General features: G+C 38.8%; 1 protein-coding gene across 2 annotated transcripts; it reads right to left on the bottom strand.

Annotated features, from left to right (window-relative positions):
• Nucleotides 1-1,325: 1,325 nt before the first annotated feature.
• On the bottom strand, nucleotides 1,326-18,746 carry lbr (lamin B receptor). Of its 2 annotated transcripts, XM_022216283.2 has the most exons (14): nucleotides 18,593-18,746; nucleotides 13,715-13,889; nucleotides 12,869-13,084; nucleotides 11,252-11,335; nucleotides 9,564-9,738; nucleotides 7,869-8,065; nucleotides 7,289-7,343; nucleotides 6,734-6,928; nucleotides 6,499-6,602; nucleotides 5,908-6,033; nucleotides 5,570-5,738; nucleotides 5,266-5,346; nucleotides 4,544-4,666; nucleotides 1,326-3,372 (listed from the first exon to the last, which is right to left on the bottom strand). In XM_022216283.2, the coding sequence occupies exons 2-14, from the start codon at nucleotides 13,883-13,885 to the stop codon at nucleotides 3,212-3,214; spliced, it is 1,857 nt and encodes a 618-aa protein (XP_022071975.1). In that variant the 5' UTR covers nucleotides 13,886-13,889; nucleotides 18,593-18,746; the 3' UTR covers nucleotides 1,326-3,211. The 2 variants fall into 2 exon arrangements, with proteins under 2 accessions (XP_022071975.1, XP_051816939.1); XM_051960979.1 differs by lacking the exon at nucleotides 11,252-11,335.
• Nucleotides 18,747-21,477: the final 2,731 nt, after the last annotated feature.

The following is a 21,477-nucleotide window of genomic DNA, read 5'->3' as shown; positions in this document are numbered from 1 at the left end:
AATTCAAAATTAAGTATTATATGGTAAAAATAATAATAATAATATCTGGCCCAAAAAAATACCACAGGGTAGCAGTTTGTCCTGTTACAGTAAATTTAATCACATTATTTAAAATATTCCATTTGAAGAGATAATATTGCATATCCACATACAAAAATAATGCCCTGATAGATACTGCCTCAGTAAAACTGTAAATGTATTTTTTTACACTGAATATGTTTAATTTACTGTAAATTACACAAAAATTGAGAACATTTCTTAAGATTAATCAGATATTGAGTATCAACCTGTGTTGTTTCATATCAAGTATTGTTTCAGCATTGGGTCTCTCAAATATAAATCTAATATTAACGCTTAACTCATTTGGTAATTTGGTAACACTAGTTAATGGAAAGCATTGCTCAGTTAAGCTATTATTTTTTCACATTTTTAAGATGGCAAATGTCCCCCTAGTAAAAGTCACATTTCTCTTTTAAAAACTGCTACAAATCTTATGAAATACAAACAAAAACCCGACGCAATTACAGTAACTTAAAGTCATGTAGATCGCCAAAATCAATTCCAGTCATACTCAGAGTTAAAATCAACAGATTACATGTTTAAGCTAAAGTTTATGTTAAAAGCATGCAGTACAGTATAGTAGATTGCAAATCTTTTAAAAAGGGTGAAACAGCGCCCCCCAAATCTCCATAGTGGCCAAAAATATATTACATCCGTACTGTAAGGAACTACCATAGAGAATGAATGGGAAAAGTTAAGGAAGTTAAGCTTAACTAAACAACAAATTTTTCTTCCAGATTCTCCACATTGGCAATGACACCTCTCTCATCCTGGAGAGGGACACCGATGAGCCACAACACTGACCACTGGCAGGCAAAGTGAATAACATTGATAATCTTGTTATAATGCAATGTTGTGCTGGGAAACCTTTAGTCCTGACATCCATATGGATGCTTGACATCTACCACCCATCTGAACATGGCAGGTCAAGCAACAGCAATCCTTGAAGCCAGTTGCCTCCCTCAGCAGGACAATGCATCCCGACATACAACAAAAACTGCTCAGGAGTGACCTGAGCACAGAGCCAAGGTGTTCACCCGTGTTCCACACTCCCCAGATCTAAATCCTATTGAGCATCTGTGGGATGTTCTTGCATAAGCCTGATCTAGGTAGGTATCACCCTGCAACCAACAAGACCCACAGAACTCATTGCTACCATCCTGGTGCCTCAGAACATATCCAGAGGTCCACTGGGTCAGAGGAGTCTTAGCAGCATTAAGGGAACCAACACAATATTAGGTGACAAAACATCACAGGAAACAAAAAAAGGAAATACTGTAAATCTTTATTTCATGCTGCAACATTTGTACAGAAGTTTTTCCAGCCGCTGTCTCAGATTTGATTCCTCTTCACAGCCTGCTGGACCTGTTAACGTCCTCATTCATTTTTGTCATAGTATCGTACATCCCACTTATTGCTTTCCAATAATAGGCTGTCAAACCAAACAGTGAAGTTTACCACCGTAATAATAATAATAAACAATTATATGCATCACTGCAATGTGTCCTGGAGCAAACAGGATTGTAGCATCTCAAGTATCAAACATTTGTTTTTACCCTGTGATCAGGTAAAGAGTATAGCACACCAATCTAAATTTGTTGTAATACAATCTGAAGTATTGTCCAGAACCATGGCTGATCTAGGTGTGTAAACATAACTACAGTGGTCAAAATCAGGTAGTTAACCCAAATAAACAGCAACATTAAATATCTACTGAGAAAAATGACTATTATCACTACTCATTTCTTTTACTCAAAATGACATGATTAAAAAAACAAAACGTTATTTACAGGGTATTCAGTCAGCACAGCATAAAAAAAATGCTACCAAGTCTAATTAACGTATTGCTACTGGCGTGATCATCTATAGTTGCATAAGCATAAAAATACTTTTTAAGGTTTGCAAATACACAGGTTACAAATGCTAAAGCAGCCAACAGCTCTGCACATTGTCACAGTATAAACTTCATTAAAATAGTCATTGTCTCTTGACCTGGCAAAGTTAAAGCTTAAAAAGGTCAAAACCAAATTCACGTGGCACTGTGGAGAATTTAACAACCAGTTAATTGTAGAAAGTATGATCCAGAAATTGTCAGGACGAAATACAAATAGTTTCCACAACAATGCAGGAAATAATGGAGGATGAAGAGAAAGCTGTGGGGAATTCTATCCTAAATGCACAACTCATGTGTGATGTGGATGGCTGCCACTTGACCAGAATGGATAGTAACGTTACTGGTAAAATGAAAGACAAGTTTAACTCATGTAGCAGTGACGTAACACTCATAATTACACACACTGCCTCCCAGAGAGCACCGACGAGGGAGAACTGGACAGTGAGCGAACCTGAGGTAGCAAAGCCAAATCAAATATACTTTGGAATCGATAATGCAAGAAGAAAAAAATAAAAATGCCATAACGCATTAGTGCATTTTTCTTGAAACCTCTAAAATCATTTTACACTCTCAAGTCAAAACTAGATCTCTATATAAAATTATACACAACAAAATTAAGACAAAACTTTTCTAATTCAACTTTCTGGCCAAGTCCTGGGTCCTGAGAAATAACATGAGTCCGAGTTTTCACTGTACAGCTTATCAAAAAAGGGGAGCTTTTTGAAATCCCATCCTTCACAATATACACAAGCAGTATAATTATAATAGGAAGGCGTACTTACAAAATGATTCATGATAGCCAAGCTCATACTTTAACATTTTGAATATGGTTGCAAAGGGCGAAATGTACCAAAAAGGTAAGCATGTGGTGTGTTATTCTGGAAGTATAAAAACAAATGTGTATATACAAAAATATACATCCTACAAGACATTCCTAGCAGAGGCGTTTTTTTTCTCTCCCGTTTTGTAAAGTTTTAAAAAATAATTTCTATTTAAAAAAAGGCAGTTCCCCAGAAAAATCCATCATACCAATGAGGGTCTTTTTTCATTCATTGTAAAATTCAATAAATTCAATGCACTGAAGCTCCTTCAGTTGAGAATTAAAATTGTCGTTTAAAATTCTTGCATTAAGAAAGAAAGTCTAATCAGTCAGTCAATCCATTCATATTTTCAGTGAGCCTTCACAAGGCCGTAATGTTGGTTCAAAAAAAAAAAAAAAAAAAGGCCTCAGCTCTGGAGTGTCCATCGTTGGGTTCCTCAGTAGACGCGGGGAATAATCCGGTACCGAACAGTTCGGCAGTACTCGTCCCACGCCGAGCCGTACTTCCTCCTGCACTCGCTCATGTCACGCGAGTCTCGGTGCACAAGAAGGATCACGAAGTAGATCATGTAATACCACGGCAGGAGGTGGCTGAAGCCTAAGGAGTCGATGAAAAACATTATTTCATCCTCAGTGAATTTGTCAGTTAGCAGAAAGCAATGTCATTTATTCTGATCTGTTCACAGTACTTATTCTGTTATTTAAAAAAAAAAAAAACCACACTCTGTGCTCTCACATGGACTTCTGTGCACTTTCCCAAATACACCACACAAATGTTTGTTTAATGAATGAATAAGTCAGTTAATTATATCATCATTTACACTGTGCATTGTACAGTAAAGGATGCTTAGAAGTTAAGATGACTCACAACATTCACATCATGTTATTTTCTAGGTATTTTTGGCACAGGTTTATTATAAATAACTTAAAACCAACCCATAAGTTAGACAAAACCGGTAAAAAAAATGTAAATAAAAATAAAATAGCCTTGCTAATTTTTAACAATACATGAACCGTCATTGAGGTATGTGTGGATAAACCTTATAGTGAATGTGTCAGTTCAGAAATTTAAGTTTTATTGATTCCTACAAACTAAAGATCTGATCAGTCAGGAATAGGCATGGTTTTAAATGTTCATGCATATTTGCAGACTGCATGAGTTAAAACACAAAAAAACTAATTCTCTTTTACAATAATCTATAACATGTCCCCGATTAGAAAACTCAGTAAAATAGGAAACAATTAGGATCAGTGTAAATGATGGAAGAGTGGCATTAGAATTTGCCAGAGGCCACTAAACTTTCTCTCTGCTGCAGGAAGTATGTCATGATATCCGATTGTTTAGGTGAAAGGTGTTAGCATTTCAGCTCAGAGTTCAGAGTAGTACGACATTCACTTTGCCAAACCTGACAACCTGTCGTTAACAATGCAGTTTTAACAACCAACCTCTCAAGGATCATTGTGTCCACAAACATTAAAATACACACAGTTGTTCTTTAAGTTGCCAAATATTTTCACCTTTTTACTTTCCAGACATTTCATTTATTAATGATGTCTGGATTCTAAACTTTAATGCCAACAGTTTGTACCTCATTGTGGGATATAATTCCCCCACATGGAATAAAATAAGTTGAACTGATTGGCATACCAATGTAAGCCATCTAAAACACACGCTTAAGACGTCACACTCACTCCATCCTGCTTCTTGATTTATGTAACTGGCACCCTTGGTCAGTGATTATTTGTTTACAAATGTCAAGCAAACTTACCACAAGGTAGAGACCAGGCCAAAGCCATGATGAGGTCTCCCAGGTAGTTGGGGTGGCGGACCACGCCCCACCAGCCAGAGACCAGCAGACTTTTCCCCGTAGCTGTGGGGATGGTTTTCAAATCTAATGAGAATGGAAAGAAACGACAAATGTAAACAGAAAGCTAAAAAAGGTCAGGTCCTTGAATCACATTGTAATATAAAATGCTTGAAAAATAATCAGGAGTACCTGTAGTGTTTATCAAACAGGACAAAACTAATTTTTATGCATTTTCATAAATTTGTAGGGTCGAGTTTTGCCAGTGTCTGCACAGCTCTCATCAGAGAGAAATACTATCATATGACAACATACATTTCATGCTATTCATCTCGAAAGCAACCTCACTTTACTTTTAATGTCTAAAACATTTGATCAATACTCCAGGTATGAATCTAAGGCTCTGCAGTTAGAGGACAAGAACTGAAGCCTTCAGGCTAACCTGCTCTGGATAAGTTCCCTATTATTTTGAATTACATTGAGCATTTTATTGCTGCAACTCCTATAACTGATATAACACACTGTAACTCTGGTGTGGAGATTACTAAAGAGCTCAAACATCAGGAACTATAATAGCTAACAGCAATTTTCCAACAGAGGGAATTTTAAAAATTATCATGGGAATTTTTTTATATTATCGTTACATAACAGTGACACATTATCCTGAAATCTGCAGGAGAACTTACGGGACAGCTTAGGGTCTGATGGGTTTCTCCTGAAGGCATTCTTCTCAGAGTTGGATTTCCTGAAGATGTAGAAGCCAACGACTGAAACAGAGAGAGGCCAAGAGGGAACTTCAACACCAATACATGTACTTTAGAACCTAGGAAAATAAAATGACTGCTCATATGTTCATGTCATCTCTGAGAATTAGCCTCTTCATCCCAGCAGCTACGCAAAATGCCATCAAGTAATAACAACTCGTCACAAAATCAGTTTCAATACAGCAATAAACTCAGTTGTTCAGCTGGATGTTACGCCTCTACTTACATTTGAGTAGGAGGATGGCTGCGACTGCTGGGAGGCTCAGGGGGTTGGGGTGGCTGACCAGGTAATAAGCCTGCAGGGTGTAAGTAAAAGGAACCCACACCAGATCACCAAACGCCAACATGAAGCCAAAACCATCATGCATCAAGTCCATGGTGGTCAGGATGGCCTCCTGGGAGAGAGACGGACACATTCAGTCATCCTCCATTCAGTCTGAACATGAGCTAAAGATTCATTTACAAGCTGTTTAGCTGACCATTTAGTCAGTTAATTTGTTTTATCAAATGTGTCCCTGAGTAACATCTTTGAGAAAGTGAGCAGGCTTTTGCTCATCAGTGTACCTCATTCCACAGACCGTCCACCACATAGAGCAGCTGGAACAGGTTCACGAGGATCATGGAGTATGATGGAGCATCCAGACCCTGCTGCTTCATCTCCGCCAGAGCCATGGCAAAGTTGATCAAACACTGACAATTAAAGACAAAGTCCAATATTACTATGCTTGTCTCTCAGTTATCTAGAAAGTATCTGAATACATCGGTTTTTCACAGCGAATACGGCTGTAGTTCTTCAGCTCTAGAAAATCTAAACTGACAGTCTGTATTAACCTCACAGCCACAAGCAAACGCAGGGTTCACACCACGACTGAGGTTAAGAATCACTTCCTCATATGGCCACTAGAGTGTGCAATCAGACTAGAAAACTAAAGGCCCATTTAAAACAGATCAATCAAAATTCTTGAAGAGGCTGTGGTAGAAAGGCACATTTTAAATCAAGACATACTGAGTGCATTCAGTTTGATTTACAGTCATGGTATCTGGCTATAAAAAAACATAAAACAGTTTGGTTGTAGAAATAATAAGATGAAACAAAAGATTGTAATATTAAGTGCTCATTAAATGTTTTTGCTTTAGTTTCCAACGACAACTCACCCAGCCAATTAGTCCAGGACGCATCTCACAGAAGAATTTCAGATCAAAGCTCTTAATACGGGGATTGAGCTCATGTCCTTTGAAAAAGTCATAAACCACGTTGCCTGGAGAATTACATCAAGAAAAAAGAACTCAGGAAGTGCAAATATTAACAGACAACAGTGAAAATCAACAAATTATGAGAAGAGGTGTGACAGAAAGTATCCGATTGGTAACTTCTGATCTTTGCTCTTACCAGAGTTTCCTCCCAGTGCCAGCTGTTCAGGGGCAGCGTAGCGAGAGCGGATATACAGGTAGATGCTAAGCAGGACGGAGATGATGAAGGTGGCTGTGGCCAGCTGCAAGAAGCGGCTGTGGACGTAAGTGAGGTCAACACCCTGGTGCACTGCTGCTGCCACCGCTAGAGCACTCACCGCGATGGCAAAGAAACCTGGAGGGACAAAAAAGTTTTTTGACGCAAACATACATAGAGACAAAGGGAAGAAAGATGGGGAAGACTAAATCCAAGAAACCAAAGATTAAATCAAAACTACCAAGTGTATGTGTGTCTGTATGTATATATATCTGTTTGTCAGAAAGTACAGCAATAACTGGTGAATGGTAGTGAAGGCACAGAATCAATGTGTCCAAGTTCACTACATGTGACAAAATGAATGAACAAAACATATAAATAAGTTCAAATGAGACCACAGTCACACTAAGTGACTGAGACTAACGGATTGTAATGGAATAGGCTCAATATCTTTCCAGTGGGAGATGGACTCAGAGCAATGGCTTCACAAAGCCTCACCATTAGTTCTGTACTTCAGCCTCTCCCCAGACCTCAGTGGCATTCCCTCACTCAGCTAGAGAGAGAAACAGAAGAAAAACAGCTGGATTAACAGCAGACTATGAACACTGCAGTGACTTTGGAAGGAGGACAGGGCATGAAGATATTTCTATAAGAAGAAAGTGCTACTTGAAATGAAATACTTTTTGCAAGAAAAATACGCGATTTAGCATTTAGATGGGCAGAGAGTAATCTCAGCTAGTGTAAGATATCAGGGGGCAGAAACGGGCCGGGAGGGAAAGAACGAGGGCTTTCTTTTCCCTATGAAGCTGCTCATTAAGTGTTACTCCTGACCATTAATCCAATTCCTGCCTCCTGCTCATGTGCTGGTTCACCAGTGCATACAGAGAAGCAGCTACAACCTTGTTAGATTGTTTGCACTGGGCTCAGTAAAACACTGTGATAATAATATTAAATATTATTAAAGAAGGAGTAAAGAAGTCAGATTGCATTTGTGTCGCACACCTACAATGACTGCTTTGGTCTGTAATTCGTACATTTATCTTTGTTTATACAGAATAATTCAGCTTTTCTCACTAACCTTTCCAACAGGCAAGACGTAGAGCAAGACCTGGAATAAGATCCAGAGGATGACAAAGACGAGAGCCTGGGGATCCCAGAAGGCTTCAAGTGGAGGCAGAGGAGGGGGGAAGTTTGCCAGGCTGGGGTCCTCCAGGTTGCCCTGAAGTATCACAAAGAGAACCCAGGCTGGCAGGAAGAGCAGCCAGAAGTATGCTCCTGGAGGCAGGAAAAGACATGCCAGACATACCAATGTCAGTTTCTTCACATCTAGCTAGACACCGCTGTTATATGGACAAATGCACAGCAATTAACTGACTGGTTTCACACTGCCAATTACTATGCTTCCCAGCAGTCCAGGAAGTCGCACAGCTGAGCCATGAGAGATAGAGTGACTTATGGACAACACATGATGGTGAGGCTGAGGCACAATGGCCGAAAGAAAAGCAGATATTTGTTTCATTTTCTAGACTGTGTGACACATTTAGCCTGTCAGTGCTCTGATCTTTCATAGACACTGTGCATAATGTATGATAACAGAGATGGCACAAAACGCTTATTGTTCTTATTGTAACGCGATAGGTAAAATAGATTAAATTCTATCTTTATGTGACCCTGATATGCTGTGACTCTATACAGTTAAGTGACTGATCAGAAAATTAGAAACTTCTGCAAATCTACAAAACAGTTCTGTAATAAAATGTACACTTTTACCCATGTTTACATCATGTCAGAAGCAATAATTCTGTAATAACCTGATAAAAATCAGATATTTTCATTCTCTTTGCCAAATATTTGCTTGTTGACTACGACGGTGCATACGTATTTTTGCATAATTAATATTTACATTTAATGTGTCTGTATTTGTAAGTCAAATTCCACTGTTGGTTATTTTTTTGGAAAAGCTAAATAGTTTACATTTTCAAGACAATTTAAGGTTGTCAACACTGTTTAAATATAGAAATAATGGTGTTCTATTAATGTTTTTAACTGATTAAGGTTTTATTTTCTGTTCCGAAATCTCGTTCCGAAATCGTGCGATAGCTCGATAGCCAAACAAGTTTTGGCGCGAGCTCTCACGCGATTTCGGAACAAGATTTGCTTTCTAGCGTCCTGAGATTTGGATACAGACCACAACAAAGAGCGATCGCCAAGTAATGTGGAGATTTTCGTTCACTTCTCATCTCTAGTATGTTGTGGGACACTCATTGAGACTATCTGAGCCGGTCAGTGTGGGGGAAAAAAAGCACGTTGGGGCGGACTTTGAAGCGAGGGGGGGGGGGCAAGTTGCCCCATATTTTTCGCTAGCTGAGCTGCTAGCTGAGCTGCAAAGCTGCCTGCCTGGCTAAATACTAGAGCTATGTCGAAAATTCATTTCTCCATCACTCACATGTATGAAAAGACATGAAAACAGACCCCAGGTTGAAAAAAACCCGAAGTTCCCCTTTAAGTGCAAATCAAATGTTACCCTGGACAGTTACTATATTTTGAGGTGTCTCTTTCACCATTTGTTTAGTTGTGTCTACTTATAGGGGTAATTACTTTATCAGTTTTGTCATGAAGTGTTCCTCTTATCATGAGGCGATGGTGAGAGGGTTACACTTAGGTAAAACACACCCTCAAAAAATGGGAAATGAAAATACATAAATGAACATCAAAGACTTTTCTTTAAACATCCTTCCCCGGTTACTGTGTGTACTGACATCTTGTAACCTACCTATCTTCCCTCCAAAGTCTAGTGGGGTGGAGGGGGTGGCAGCAGGAGCAGGTGCAGCCACTTTAACCTCCTCCTCCTGCACTTCCGGTTTGCCCTCGCCATCATCCTTCCTGCGGCGCAGATTGTAGCGGCCTTGGTTCTTCTCAGGTTCTGTGTCTGCCTTTGCCTCAATGTTCTGGAAAGAGATTGATGCTTATTTAGGATTTCAAACCATTAAAAGAAATACAGAACGGCAGATTAAAATGATACATTTTACAAGATGTGGCATCACAGTTTTAGAAAAGTTCCTGTACATGATAACGGGTGTGTTTGATCAAATCTTGCAATCCTTTGTCACCTGTACAAGCTGATTGACAATATTTTAGTCTGTAGACCATCATATAGACAAAACATTTTAGCTATTTGGAGGAAGAAAATATTTTTAAATTCACATATTAATTGAATTCATAGCTCCAAATACATATATGAGGGAGCACAGAGGTTAAACTCAGAGTTCACTGGTATACTATGATTTTAACAGTTAAGCATTTGGATGCATTGAGGATAGAAAGCGTCATGAATACAAAAATGACTAATCTCATGATTTTAAGGGTGCTGCTTACACATCCACAAGATCATTATCATTCACACTATTCTATGACTGATTATTAAAAACAGAAAGTCTGTGAGAGTAAACTGATTTATTATCCGAATACAAAGCCGTGTTATTTGAAACATATGTCAGTACACTGCTCTTGTATAATAATAATACGCCACATGATGACATTCAAATACAAAACAAAACATTTGTGAAGATAAAACTGGGGGAATCCAAAATGTCAATCAAACAGTACAATTCCCAAATACTGAAACTCTTTGTCAGTCATCGCCAGCTCAAGTTCTTCTCAATTTCAAGCCTTTGAAGAAAAGTCAACTTGACGCTTTATCTTCATTTAACTAAAAAAAACACATTCCCAAAGCTGTCACTGAGCTCTCTGTTTTCTACAGAAAGCTTCTTATAGAGGGCAGCTATCGAGGATTGCTACTTAGGGCACTTAAACATATAGACAAACAATGAAATTTACAGACTTCCTGGTCTCACATCTACAACTGTACAGAGAGATATTAAATTCAGATTGCCAATATTACAAATTTTGTATCTTAATTCCTTCAGGAAGGATAGATGTACATCTTTCGGTACTTGGTCAACAAAAATCGACCCTGCAAAGCTGTCAGAAATGGTCAAAAGCAGAGAAAGCAAAGAAGCGGCACATGTTGGTACACCATGTGACTGGCTAAATCAAACAGTCTTGTGAGGGGAGCCTCTCCCGGTTGGAAAACACACACGGCCCCCAAACGTGCATGCATCATGACATTCCACTAGCTCCAACTTCTCTCAAAGCCCATTCACTTTTAAAAAGTGAGTAACGCCCAGAATATCAGCTGTTTTGCTTGTAGTTCCTCTTTTTGTAAAACTCACTTCAAATTAAGTGTTCTTCACATGTTCTCCTTTTGATTTCTTCACATTTTTCTTGTGTGTTTGATAAATTTGGTTTACCTTCACCTGTGTACTGACAACAGCTGGGAAATGCCAGTATCAACTACCCATTTATCATTTAACCTCTCATTCAATTATCATCTCTAAAAATGCAAAACTTATCAAGTTTTACACACAGTTGAACATTTTTTAAGTACAAGACAAAACTCACCTCATTTACTTTGCTAGCAGTGTTATTCTCCTCTTTCTTTTCATGCTTATTGTTGCTATTGTTCTCTGCTGCCTTTGTCTGTTGCTGCCCATCAAACAATGGAGGGAGATTGATGGAGATGAGAAAGAGACAAAAAGGGGAAAAAAACGTGAGGAGTAGACAGAGGGAACGTGACGGTGTTATGGTCACAATCTAGAGTGGCAGAGAGACACACACTGACACATTTCCCTACAATGACAAGGTACTGATGATTTAGGGCATTTGACAATGAACTGGATTTTGCCAGGCAAGTACACATCTTTTTAAAATCAGCTAATGGCACATCTTCAATTATTTGCATGGGACAGAGACTTGTCATTATCTACAGTGATATGATTTTCCTTCTCATTTTTCACAGTATGTTTTTCATTTTATGGCACATCAGATGTGAGATAATCTTGATCACAGCAAATCAAGGCTGGAATTTAGTGCCCGAAATCAAAATTACCTGATGAGGGAAGTAAAAAATAAAAATAAAAAATAAAAAGATAAAAACTATGTGTTGAGGAACAGTGATTGATATTAACATCATTGACAAATTCTACTCCAGCAGTGAGAGGAAATTACAGAACTTCATTTACCACATAACCACAATGAAACAACAAATGACCCCATCAGCCTAGGACTCTTGCAGTATGCCTGCATGACTGTTGCAGAAAGCAAACCTATAACTGCTTCTTTCAAGTTCAAGGCACATCCTAGAAATAAAATGTGCTATTCTGGAGCAGAGACTGTCACTGTTGCCTCTTAACATTAAGAGCAAAATGTAGCTCCAGGAAGCAAAACCTGAATCAGTTTAGGCTCCACTTACTGTTGCAACCTTTTTACAAATGACTTTGTGTACACTTGGCTGCAGTTTGCTTTTTAAATTCCACACATTTTCCAGGCTATCATTTCTGCCATCAGGGTTGTTCCTGCACAGAAACATTTTTGGCATCTACTCACTATCCTCACACCCAGAAAAGATTGTAGCTGGCACCAAATGAAAATCAGAATCATAAGAACTGAAAATAAAATAGTAAGACAGTTTTTAAAAACGCATTTTGCTAATTAGATTCTGATTTACTCAAGTGTAACAGACATTTTTGTCTATTAAATGATCAGAAATAACACAAAATGCATAGTTTTCCATCAAATACGGTAGCACAGACCCATTGAATTTACTGTACATGGACTGATAATGCTTACTGTCGTACATAGTTGCACAAAGGCCCATTCTGAGTCCGAAAAAAAACCCCAAGTGGTAACTGATTACACGACTTTGACTGGTATAAAATGCATTAATGCATGGTGAGTTTGATAAGGCTCCTAGGCAGGCAACAGGGCCATGTTTGTGTATCGTACCTATTCAAAACAACAAATACGACTACAAACACACAGTTGGGTCAGTGCTGAAGAACAGAATCCCTATATATGGGACAATAACTCAAACATAAAATTTACCATTATTACCTTCGTAAACTGGATATATGCATACTCTTTCTGATAATATCCTTCAACCTGCCTTTCTGCATATCAGCTTCTTCAGGTTCACCAGTGCTACTGATCAGAAAATGAAAAAGTAGCTGTGGCACTTACCAGGGGGCTGAGCCTGACTTCCAATGTATCCTTCAGCTTTATATCCTTGCGGGAGGATGGTGCACTGTCTGTTATAGCCGCAGCAGCAACGGCTGCAGCTGTCCGAGAAGATGAGCGACGAGTGGTCCTTGCAGGAGAACGCGACCGACTACGACGGCGGCCTGGAGACTGGGAACGAGAGCGGGAGCGGGACCGAGTTTGGAAACCAGACAAACTCTAAGAAAAAACAGCAATAAAAGAAAAAGGGAGACCAAAACCATTAACAGTAGTATACTTTGTCATAAGGGTGTACTATATAGAGAAGAACTAGCAGAGATATTAAAAATGTCTTCTTATGTGTATTAAAAAGGTATATTTACACAATGAAGGAACTTATACACAGTAGGGTCACGAAATATTACTTGCAAGGCCTTTGCAAGATTTCTTATTTAGTAACTCATTTTCTAGAGGAAAACAGAATGACAGTAAAAGTATTAGATGATTCTTTTTTTTTTACCTTTGAAAACTACTGGTATAACAGCTAAAAAAAAATCATTTACAAAAAGCTGTTGGGGCTGACATTGGGGTTACAGTGAGTCCATATGCACATAACATTCTATAACTTCACATCGACAGTCCTAATCACAATACTTGTTTAAGTTTTATTTGCACCTAAACCTTTGTTTAAGAAAAAAAATAAAGCAATTAATATCCCCAACTCCATAGGGTTCAAGCCTACACTCCCTTTATATCTGTTAACCCAGAAATCTAATCTTACCCCTGAAAAATTACTAAATACTTCCCAAGAAACTGTTTAAACTGAAACTGTGAAAGACAGAAAGAAATGTAGCTTGCAAGTAGTCCTACCCTGATGTCTTGCTCCTTCAGTTCCAGCTCTGTACCATCCTTGTAGATGACAGTATAGAGTTTACTTTTAACATCAAAGTCCAGCACCTTCACTTCATAGTACAGACTGCTACCAGGCCAGCGGCCCATCACCGTGTCTCCTTTCTGGTACTTTACAGGAGGCATTGTCATTGACCTGAAAAAGAAACAAACACAAGAAATTAACAAAGAGAGCAGAATAAAGTATGGGAGGAGGGAAAGAGAAAGTAAAAGGAGGAGGACAGGAGATATAGGGGAAATACAGGAGAGTCAAGACACAACCAGTAGACAGGCAGGAGAAAAACGAGTAAGAATGGAGACACAGAAGTCAAGAGATAAAAGATATATTTTTTTCAAGGCTTTTAAAGAGCTTCCTAAACAATGTTTTTTGGATTAAAAGAGGAAACCACTGTTAAACATTCTCTGCATTCATCCAATTGCTTTAAGCCAGATGTTCCTAATTTATTCTTAAAACTCAAATTGTGATTTTGAGTATATTTAGTAATATTTACAAAAAATCTGCCAGTGCAGTGGGTGCAAACATAACTTGCAATTGCTATGAAGAGCGAAGATGAAAATTTTCGAACAATGATAGTCATTGTCATTGCACCCACTCTTTTAGTCCCCATGCAGTCCACTGAAGCCCAGCATGAGCTGAAACTTCAACAGTCTGCTTGAATGACAAGGACAGTGGCCTCTCAAAATCTCAATGGTTTCATTCTCACTCACACTGCTTTGGCACTTATATACTTCGACTTTCTCTCTTCACATACAGTGTAACGACTGGAAAGTAATTCTATGACAACATTAAACACTGACATCTCAATAAGTTGTTCTGTTGTGGGCACCATTTAAGGAAAATAGTGGTAATTGAACTTTTTAAAATCACAAACTCAATAATCATACAAACAAGTGGTTTGCAAAGCAACACAATGAATGACCAACACACAATTTATCATGTGGTTGTGCTTAGTAAATGTTGTTCAAAAAAGCACAAGGCTAAGGATTAGAGCAAGCATGTACAGAGGACTTAATTTAGAGACGTAGGGCGCTCCTGAGCCAAAAAAGAATGAGGCAGATGAGAAAAATCAGCCCCCGCTGCTACTCCAACCTGACCTGGATGAGTTGTTCTGGCCACTCCTCGGGCACTTGCTCATCAACATAATAAAATCTAAAATTTAATTTAGGACAACATAATACACTGCTACATCCACAGACTAGACCAAATTCCCTGAGGGAAACCCTCAACTACACAGGAAAAAATGAAAGTCAATTGAAAGTGCACTTCTGATTAACAGTTTTTTCTGATGTGTGAAAATAACTTGACAGATAGATGGTGCAGCAAACTGAGGTCATCCTCATTAAAAACAAAAAAAGTTAAATGCTATTGCTCACACCAACTACCCTGCTACTTTTCTGACTGTGATAGAGACTGTTAAGCAGTACCTGCTTCAAAATTGCTAAAATCCCTGTTCTTAGCTGGTACTGGTTCAGATTTAATTCAATCAGCGAATGCTTGAAGAACCAGTTTGCTTTTCCATGGCCTAGAGAGCCACATCATTGCTCCACTGTATACATCTGAACACTGGTTTTGTCACTGAAGCTCCCTCCACTTTACCACTGCCATAACGCTCACAAAGTCACTACTCATCTCCCCTTGCCATTTGATGTTGTAATATCACCAGCTAGCTGTTGAAATTAGCAGTTGGTGTTTGTGAACATTTGCTCTACTCACATTCCAAAATTTAGCTTATAAATTAACAGAAAAACTTGCTTTCCATACAATGCTGACTGAATTACACATCCATACTGATGCTCTATTTTTTCTTTATCTTTGGATTTGACAGACAAGCGGTGTTTTTTGTTTGTTTGCTTTTTTTGACAGATAATTCTTTGGTTGTTGAAATGAAAACAATTGATTTAGGATTTGCCACTGGCACAAACTAGACCTTGAACTGGCTTGGTGGACAAGGGAAAAATAACTTAATAAGTATCACAAATAACTTAGAGATGATTTGCTCTAGTTGCACTACAAATAGGAATTAGTGCACTTAAAAATTTTTTTTTTAATTAAAATGACAAACTACCATTTTTGTCTTACGCTTATCTTGGGGTTCAAATGGCGTCCAAGTTGACACACTTGATCAACTTGTATACATTTCTGGTTCACAATTTCCAAGTGTTATAGGAGGACAAACAACTTACGTTAGCGAACACTTTAGAACGGCAGAATCCAACAGTAGTGTGGACTGCTGTACACAATGAGGTGGGCCAGGCAAGGTCAGCATTATGGAACATGAGCGACCAGGGAGGCACAGTGGCTAGAAAACCATCACAGTACTGCAGAACTGCTGACAGGTCTGTCCCTGCTAGGTTTACCCAAAGCTGTCTGTCTGAAAGAGTTGTTCCATTCAAGTCACAGCCAACCAGGCAAGGAATTCATCAGCCACACAACAAATGAAAAAAAAAAAAAAAAAAGAGCAGTTGTAGCTAGCAAGTTTGTCACGTCTAGCACCCAGTTTGACGACAACCATGAAATTCAAGTGGCCTTATAAAATGGTGTTAACAGCGGGTCAGTTTTACAACAGACACCCACTGAGTTTGATTGGTTTCAAAGTTTTTCTGTCATTCTGCATAAACTTATAAACTTTAAAAAGGTTAGTTTCACGATTTTATATATATATATATATATATATATATATACATACATAAACTGTTAATTGAATTATGCATGTTTCTGTTTTTCTAAATCTCGCTACTGCTAGCATAAGGCCACATAGGACACACTGCAGGAAGTAAAATAAGTAGCACTTTAAGAAGAACATAAGTTACTCTAAAGAAGGAAACACTGGTTTAAACACATTCAAGACAACACGCTTTGGCTTCAGCAAAGCAAATTTGGGTCTTTGCTTCCAGCTCTCTACCGATGACAATTTTAGCCACGTACCCTAATGACTGCCTCCTGTCACCAGACTTGCTAATTAAAATTCCAGCGGTTAACACAGAGCCTTGCTTGAGCAAATGTCACACAACATATAGAAGCTACTTTGAGGTTAGGATTAGTTGTTTAGGTTGTGCTTTTGATCCTAAATTGTACTCCTGAAAATGAATTAACCGTCATATATACTCATCACCTATTGGCAAAACTGATAACAAAAGTTGATTATTGTGCTCCAATATGTTGCTGCTGTCCAATCAAATCCGACGTGTACCTCATCCATTTCCTGTAATCCTTCTAATCACAAAATAAGCCCACTCATTTACAAAGGCTCCTCAAATCCAGAAACCAGGATTATTATTAACAGGCAAGGAAAGTCAAAAGTTCTGAGTTTGCCCCTAATCCACCAGCAAATGATCTAATCTTTTCAAAACACAAAAAATCCACATCATCTGCGTGAAAACCATCTCAGTGCGACACACCCAAAGTATGTCCCTGCGCTGTTCTCCTGGCTTGCTTGCTGAGTCCCATATGGGATGTGGAAGTCAGGGCTGAATCCTGACTGATGATCGTTTCCCATCAGATCTCAGGGCTTGGTGGATGAAAGGATACGACTGTAACGTGGGTGGAGTTTTAAATAGGAGTCAGGCAGAGACCCCCCACCCATCCCCAACCCCACCTCTTTGTGCTGGAAACTGCTGTTGAGCTCCACCTGGTACGCAGCCGCTTTGAAATGTGACATGTGAATCAAGTTGTAAACTCCCCCTGAGGAAGTAATAACTTCTTGGGTTAACACTGCTGTATTTCTGGAATATTTATCATTTAAAGGAGTAAGACAAATCCACCCGATCTCCTTCAGATGAGAGAAATAAAGCAGATAGCGGGACAAACTTTACTCCTCCTATTACTATTCACTTTAATGCTAAGTTAGGATATTGCGTAATAGAATGTTACTTTGCATAGATCTCTATTAGAATACGTTTTTATGTATATCAGAATATTTAATGCAAAGCACATATCACAAGAATAAAACAATGTAAACCAACGTTCTGCTTAAAATGTCCAAACTAGCACATTTTTGTATGGACTTTTCTCTCATTTCACAGCAGCATTGTGTGTTATTTGAGATAAATGCGAATAATATCAACCACTTTTATTTATTGTAAATTTGCTTTTCTTGCTTTCGGATCCATACGGTTAGGGAAGACGATTTAATACGTGATTGTTTAAGGGTAGCTCATAATTTATGTCACAACTCCGCTGTAATATACAGGAGCTGTTGCTTTAACGAAATGCTGCTTACGTTAGCTTTGTTAGCTTCAAGATAGCCCCAATGCAGCTACAAGCGATAAAAAGGAAAGGAGGGAAAACGTCATGCATTCAAATACTGCTGGCGAAGAAAACAAACGCATCCGCCAAAGAAACACTCCCCAAGCACGTATGAATAAGTTCTACAAAACCAAACTCAGTCACAAAACACTACGAACAGATTTTAAAGTATGAGGTACGCAGGCAGCTAAAATCCGAACAGGCTAATGTTAGCGTTGCAGTCTATTAAAGAGTGTCTTTCACTAAGCGGGCACCGTCTAATTTCTGGTTTCCTAGCGTTAATCTGGACGTCGGCGACCAGCCCGTCCGCAAGAGTATCGTTACCGTCACAAAACTACCAGATAATTCTAATCAAACTTCACGCTATAACGAAGAAGGGTTGCCAATGTACACGTAACGCCCCACTCTCGACAGTATTTGTATTTGGACCAGTAGAAACAAATTAAGTTTTCAGAAATTAGTCGGAGTACGTATCACCGTTACACTGCCAGCCTGAGTTAGCTTCGGCTAAGCCCCAATTTCCCAACAAAGAGAAACGTAGAGCGATTTGCTATTCTGCATTACAAACGTACGTGGCGTGTAGATGCACTTACCTTAAAGTTGTGTGTATAATCCAGAAGATTTAATGGTAAAAATATCCTTAGCGAGACAAGGAATTAATAAATTAAGCTTTAAAATATTTTAAACGAACTTTGCTAACGTTTGACGTAGAACTCGTTCTCCCTCCCTCTCCGGCCAAAACCCACCAGTGACTAGGAAGGCGCGAAGGCTTCTGATTGGTCCGCTCAGCGTTCATTTCAAACGGTTCTGCGATCTGATTGGCTGTTGGTGGATTTTACTGAGCTGGGATTGGCTTTGGGGGAGTCACGACTACTTTGTTTACTGGTGTCAAATTACCGTCAGACAAAATGGGTGAACTGGCAAAAACAGATCCCATACTCATGATACACAGACACATTACTAGTGTGTATTGTGTAGGTTACATTATGAAATATAGTTGGATTTTTGTACATTACATATTATGAAATATGCATTAACAATATTTAATAATATTATAATTAATTATTTTTAATATTTAAGTAATAAAAATGTTATATTATCCTAATTTGTAATATGCACGGTTCCCACTTATATAACTAGCTGTAATAACAATAATCGTAGTGGAATTGAATGAAAGTTAACTGAATTGGGTTGCTTTTTAGTCTGTTGTCCATTATTACATTTTATGCACAGGAGACAAATGTTTTTATTTTCATATGTAATAAAACATATGCTCCATATGTCTCTGGGGAAACTGTCATTGTAATTGCTGCCATACAACTCCCAGCAGTACTTGTTTGTCATTCCGCATAAACCTCTGGGGAGAGAAGCATTCCCATTAAATCACTTCAATATTGCATACCATATAGGCTGCATCTGTGGTGCACAGTGTTTATATGTGATGCAGTGTTTAGTAAATGTTGAATGGTAGATATTTCTGAGCCCCTATATTGATGGTATGCTATGATGATTATGCATCAAGACAATTAAAGGGGAACTTCGGTTTTTTTCAACCTGGGGTCTGTTTCCATATGTAATTTCATACATGTGAGTGATGGAGAAATGAATTTTCGACATAGCTCCAGTATTTAGCCAGGCAGGCAGCTTAGCAGCTCAGCTAGCAGCTCGGCTAGCGAAAAGTATGGGGCAGCTGGCCCCCCAGCGTCAAAGTCCGCCCTAACGTGCTTTTGCCCCACACTGACCGGCTCAGATAGTCTCAATGAGTGTCCCACAACAACTAGAGATGAGAAGTGAACGAAAACCTCCACATTACCTGACGATCGCTCTTTGTTGTGGTCTGTATCCAAACCTCAGGACGCTAGAACGCAAATCTCGTTCCGAAATCGCGCGAGAGCTTGTGCCCGCGCCCGCGCCAAAACTGTCATCCATTACTAGGAAACTTACTTCCACCTCTGCTTTTCCTTCTGTGACAAATCAAAATATGTACAATATGGAAACAAGTCTATTCCATGCTTCTGTTGATCTTGGCACAACCTGAAGCAACTACTCAAACCTTAATGGGTGTGTGGTCCAGCCAGCCATTAGGGAATATTGGAGTACATTTTCCAAGTTTACTCCTATTCCAACTTATCTGCTTGTTGCTCTTGATCTCATTTAAGTACCAACCCTAAACTTTTACATGGACCCCTTCTTGACCTTGATCTGAGGTCACCTGCACCCTTTGATGACCCCTGATGTCATGATTTTGTAAAATGTCACAGAGAAAGGCTGTAGACAGCTCTTCAAATTATGTGTAGGCAAAAACTAAAATCTTCCAAGTCCTCTTTAGGTCATTGAGTAAACTCTAAAAAAGTCATCTCTCTGTATTAAAGTTTGTTAAAAAAAATAATCATTTTATGCTTGTAAATGGCTTAGATGTAACTCTACACTGTTGCTTGTTTTTCAAATCCGTAGATCAATGAAGCCCCTGCCACTATTGACACTCATCCCTCCATTCCAAATGCAGCTTGAGCACAGCAGCTCACACGACACAATGGAAGACGTAATATTGTTATGTCTGACCCTAAAACTACCTCTGAAAAAATAACAGAGAAAGCTCCATATTACAAGCTGCCAGAATTGGTTCTTTAGGTTTGTTACACATGAAACCATGGAAATGTGAATGTGAAAATGTGAAATGCTCAGCCATTGCATTGATTGCTTATTTCACTCATGATATGTTTTCTAGCACATAAAAGCAACATATGAGCATGTTAGTAAAGTGAAAACTTGACCAGAGGTGTCTCTAAAATCTGCTCTAAAATGTACAGGGAGCCAGCAAAGGGAGGGAATTATGGGGGAAAAATTGCATGCTCCTGATAAAGATAAGCTGCAGCATTCTGGACCAGAAAGGGAATCACAATAGATTTGAGAAAATCAAGTTTAACTCTTTTAAAAATCAGTAAATAGTCAAAAGAATTCAACTTTATTTCAGAAACTCACTTAGAAAAAGCATGATTTGATCAATGAGTTTCTGTTTGTGACCTTCAAAGTAAGTGTAATATTTACCACAGACTTCTCTCTTTTGATTTATGATATGTTGCTTTGAATTAATTAATTGCTAAATATTTCACTGTTGCCTCTCTGTGGCGCATAAACCTTTGAGCTGAGGGTAACTGCATCGAACAGCCTCAGGGAAGTGAACCAAAGATGGAGTCAGTGACAGCAGCACAGAGTATCTGATTTGCATGGAAGATCTTACTGTTGTGACACACTATGTGCACCTGCCGCTCATACACGCAATAAGAGGAAGAGGACTGATTTTGAAAATTCAAACTCCCCAATCAAGTCACAGCATCAATGTTTACTCAGCTTCCTCATCTTCTTCTCTGCAGCTCGAGGTGTTTTCCTGTCTTCCTGCAGCTTTGAGCACAGCGCGGTCCTTCTATGGCTGCAAGTCAAACAAAACCTCAAATGAACTGCAGATGCACCACCAAAA

The sequence above is a fragment of the Acanthochromis polyacanthus genome, chromosome 16 (genome assembly GCF_021347895.1).
Source record: "Acanthochromis polyacanthus isolate Apoly-LR-REF ecotype Palm Island chromosome 16, KAUST_Apoly_ChrSc, whole genome shotgun sequence".
Classification (NCBI taxonomy): domain Eukaryota; kingdom Metazoa; phylum Chordata; class Actinopteri; family Pomacentridae; genus Acanthochromis; species Acanthochromis polyacanthus.
Note: the sequence above shows the minus strand (reverse complement) of the source record. Positions and strands in the feature narration are given on the sequence as shown.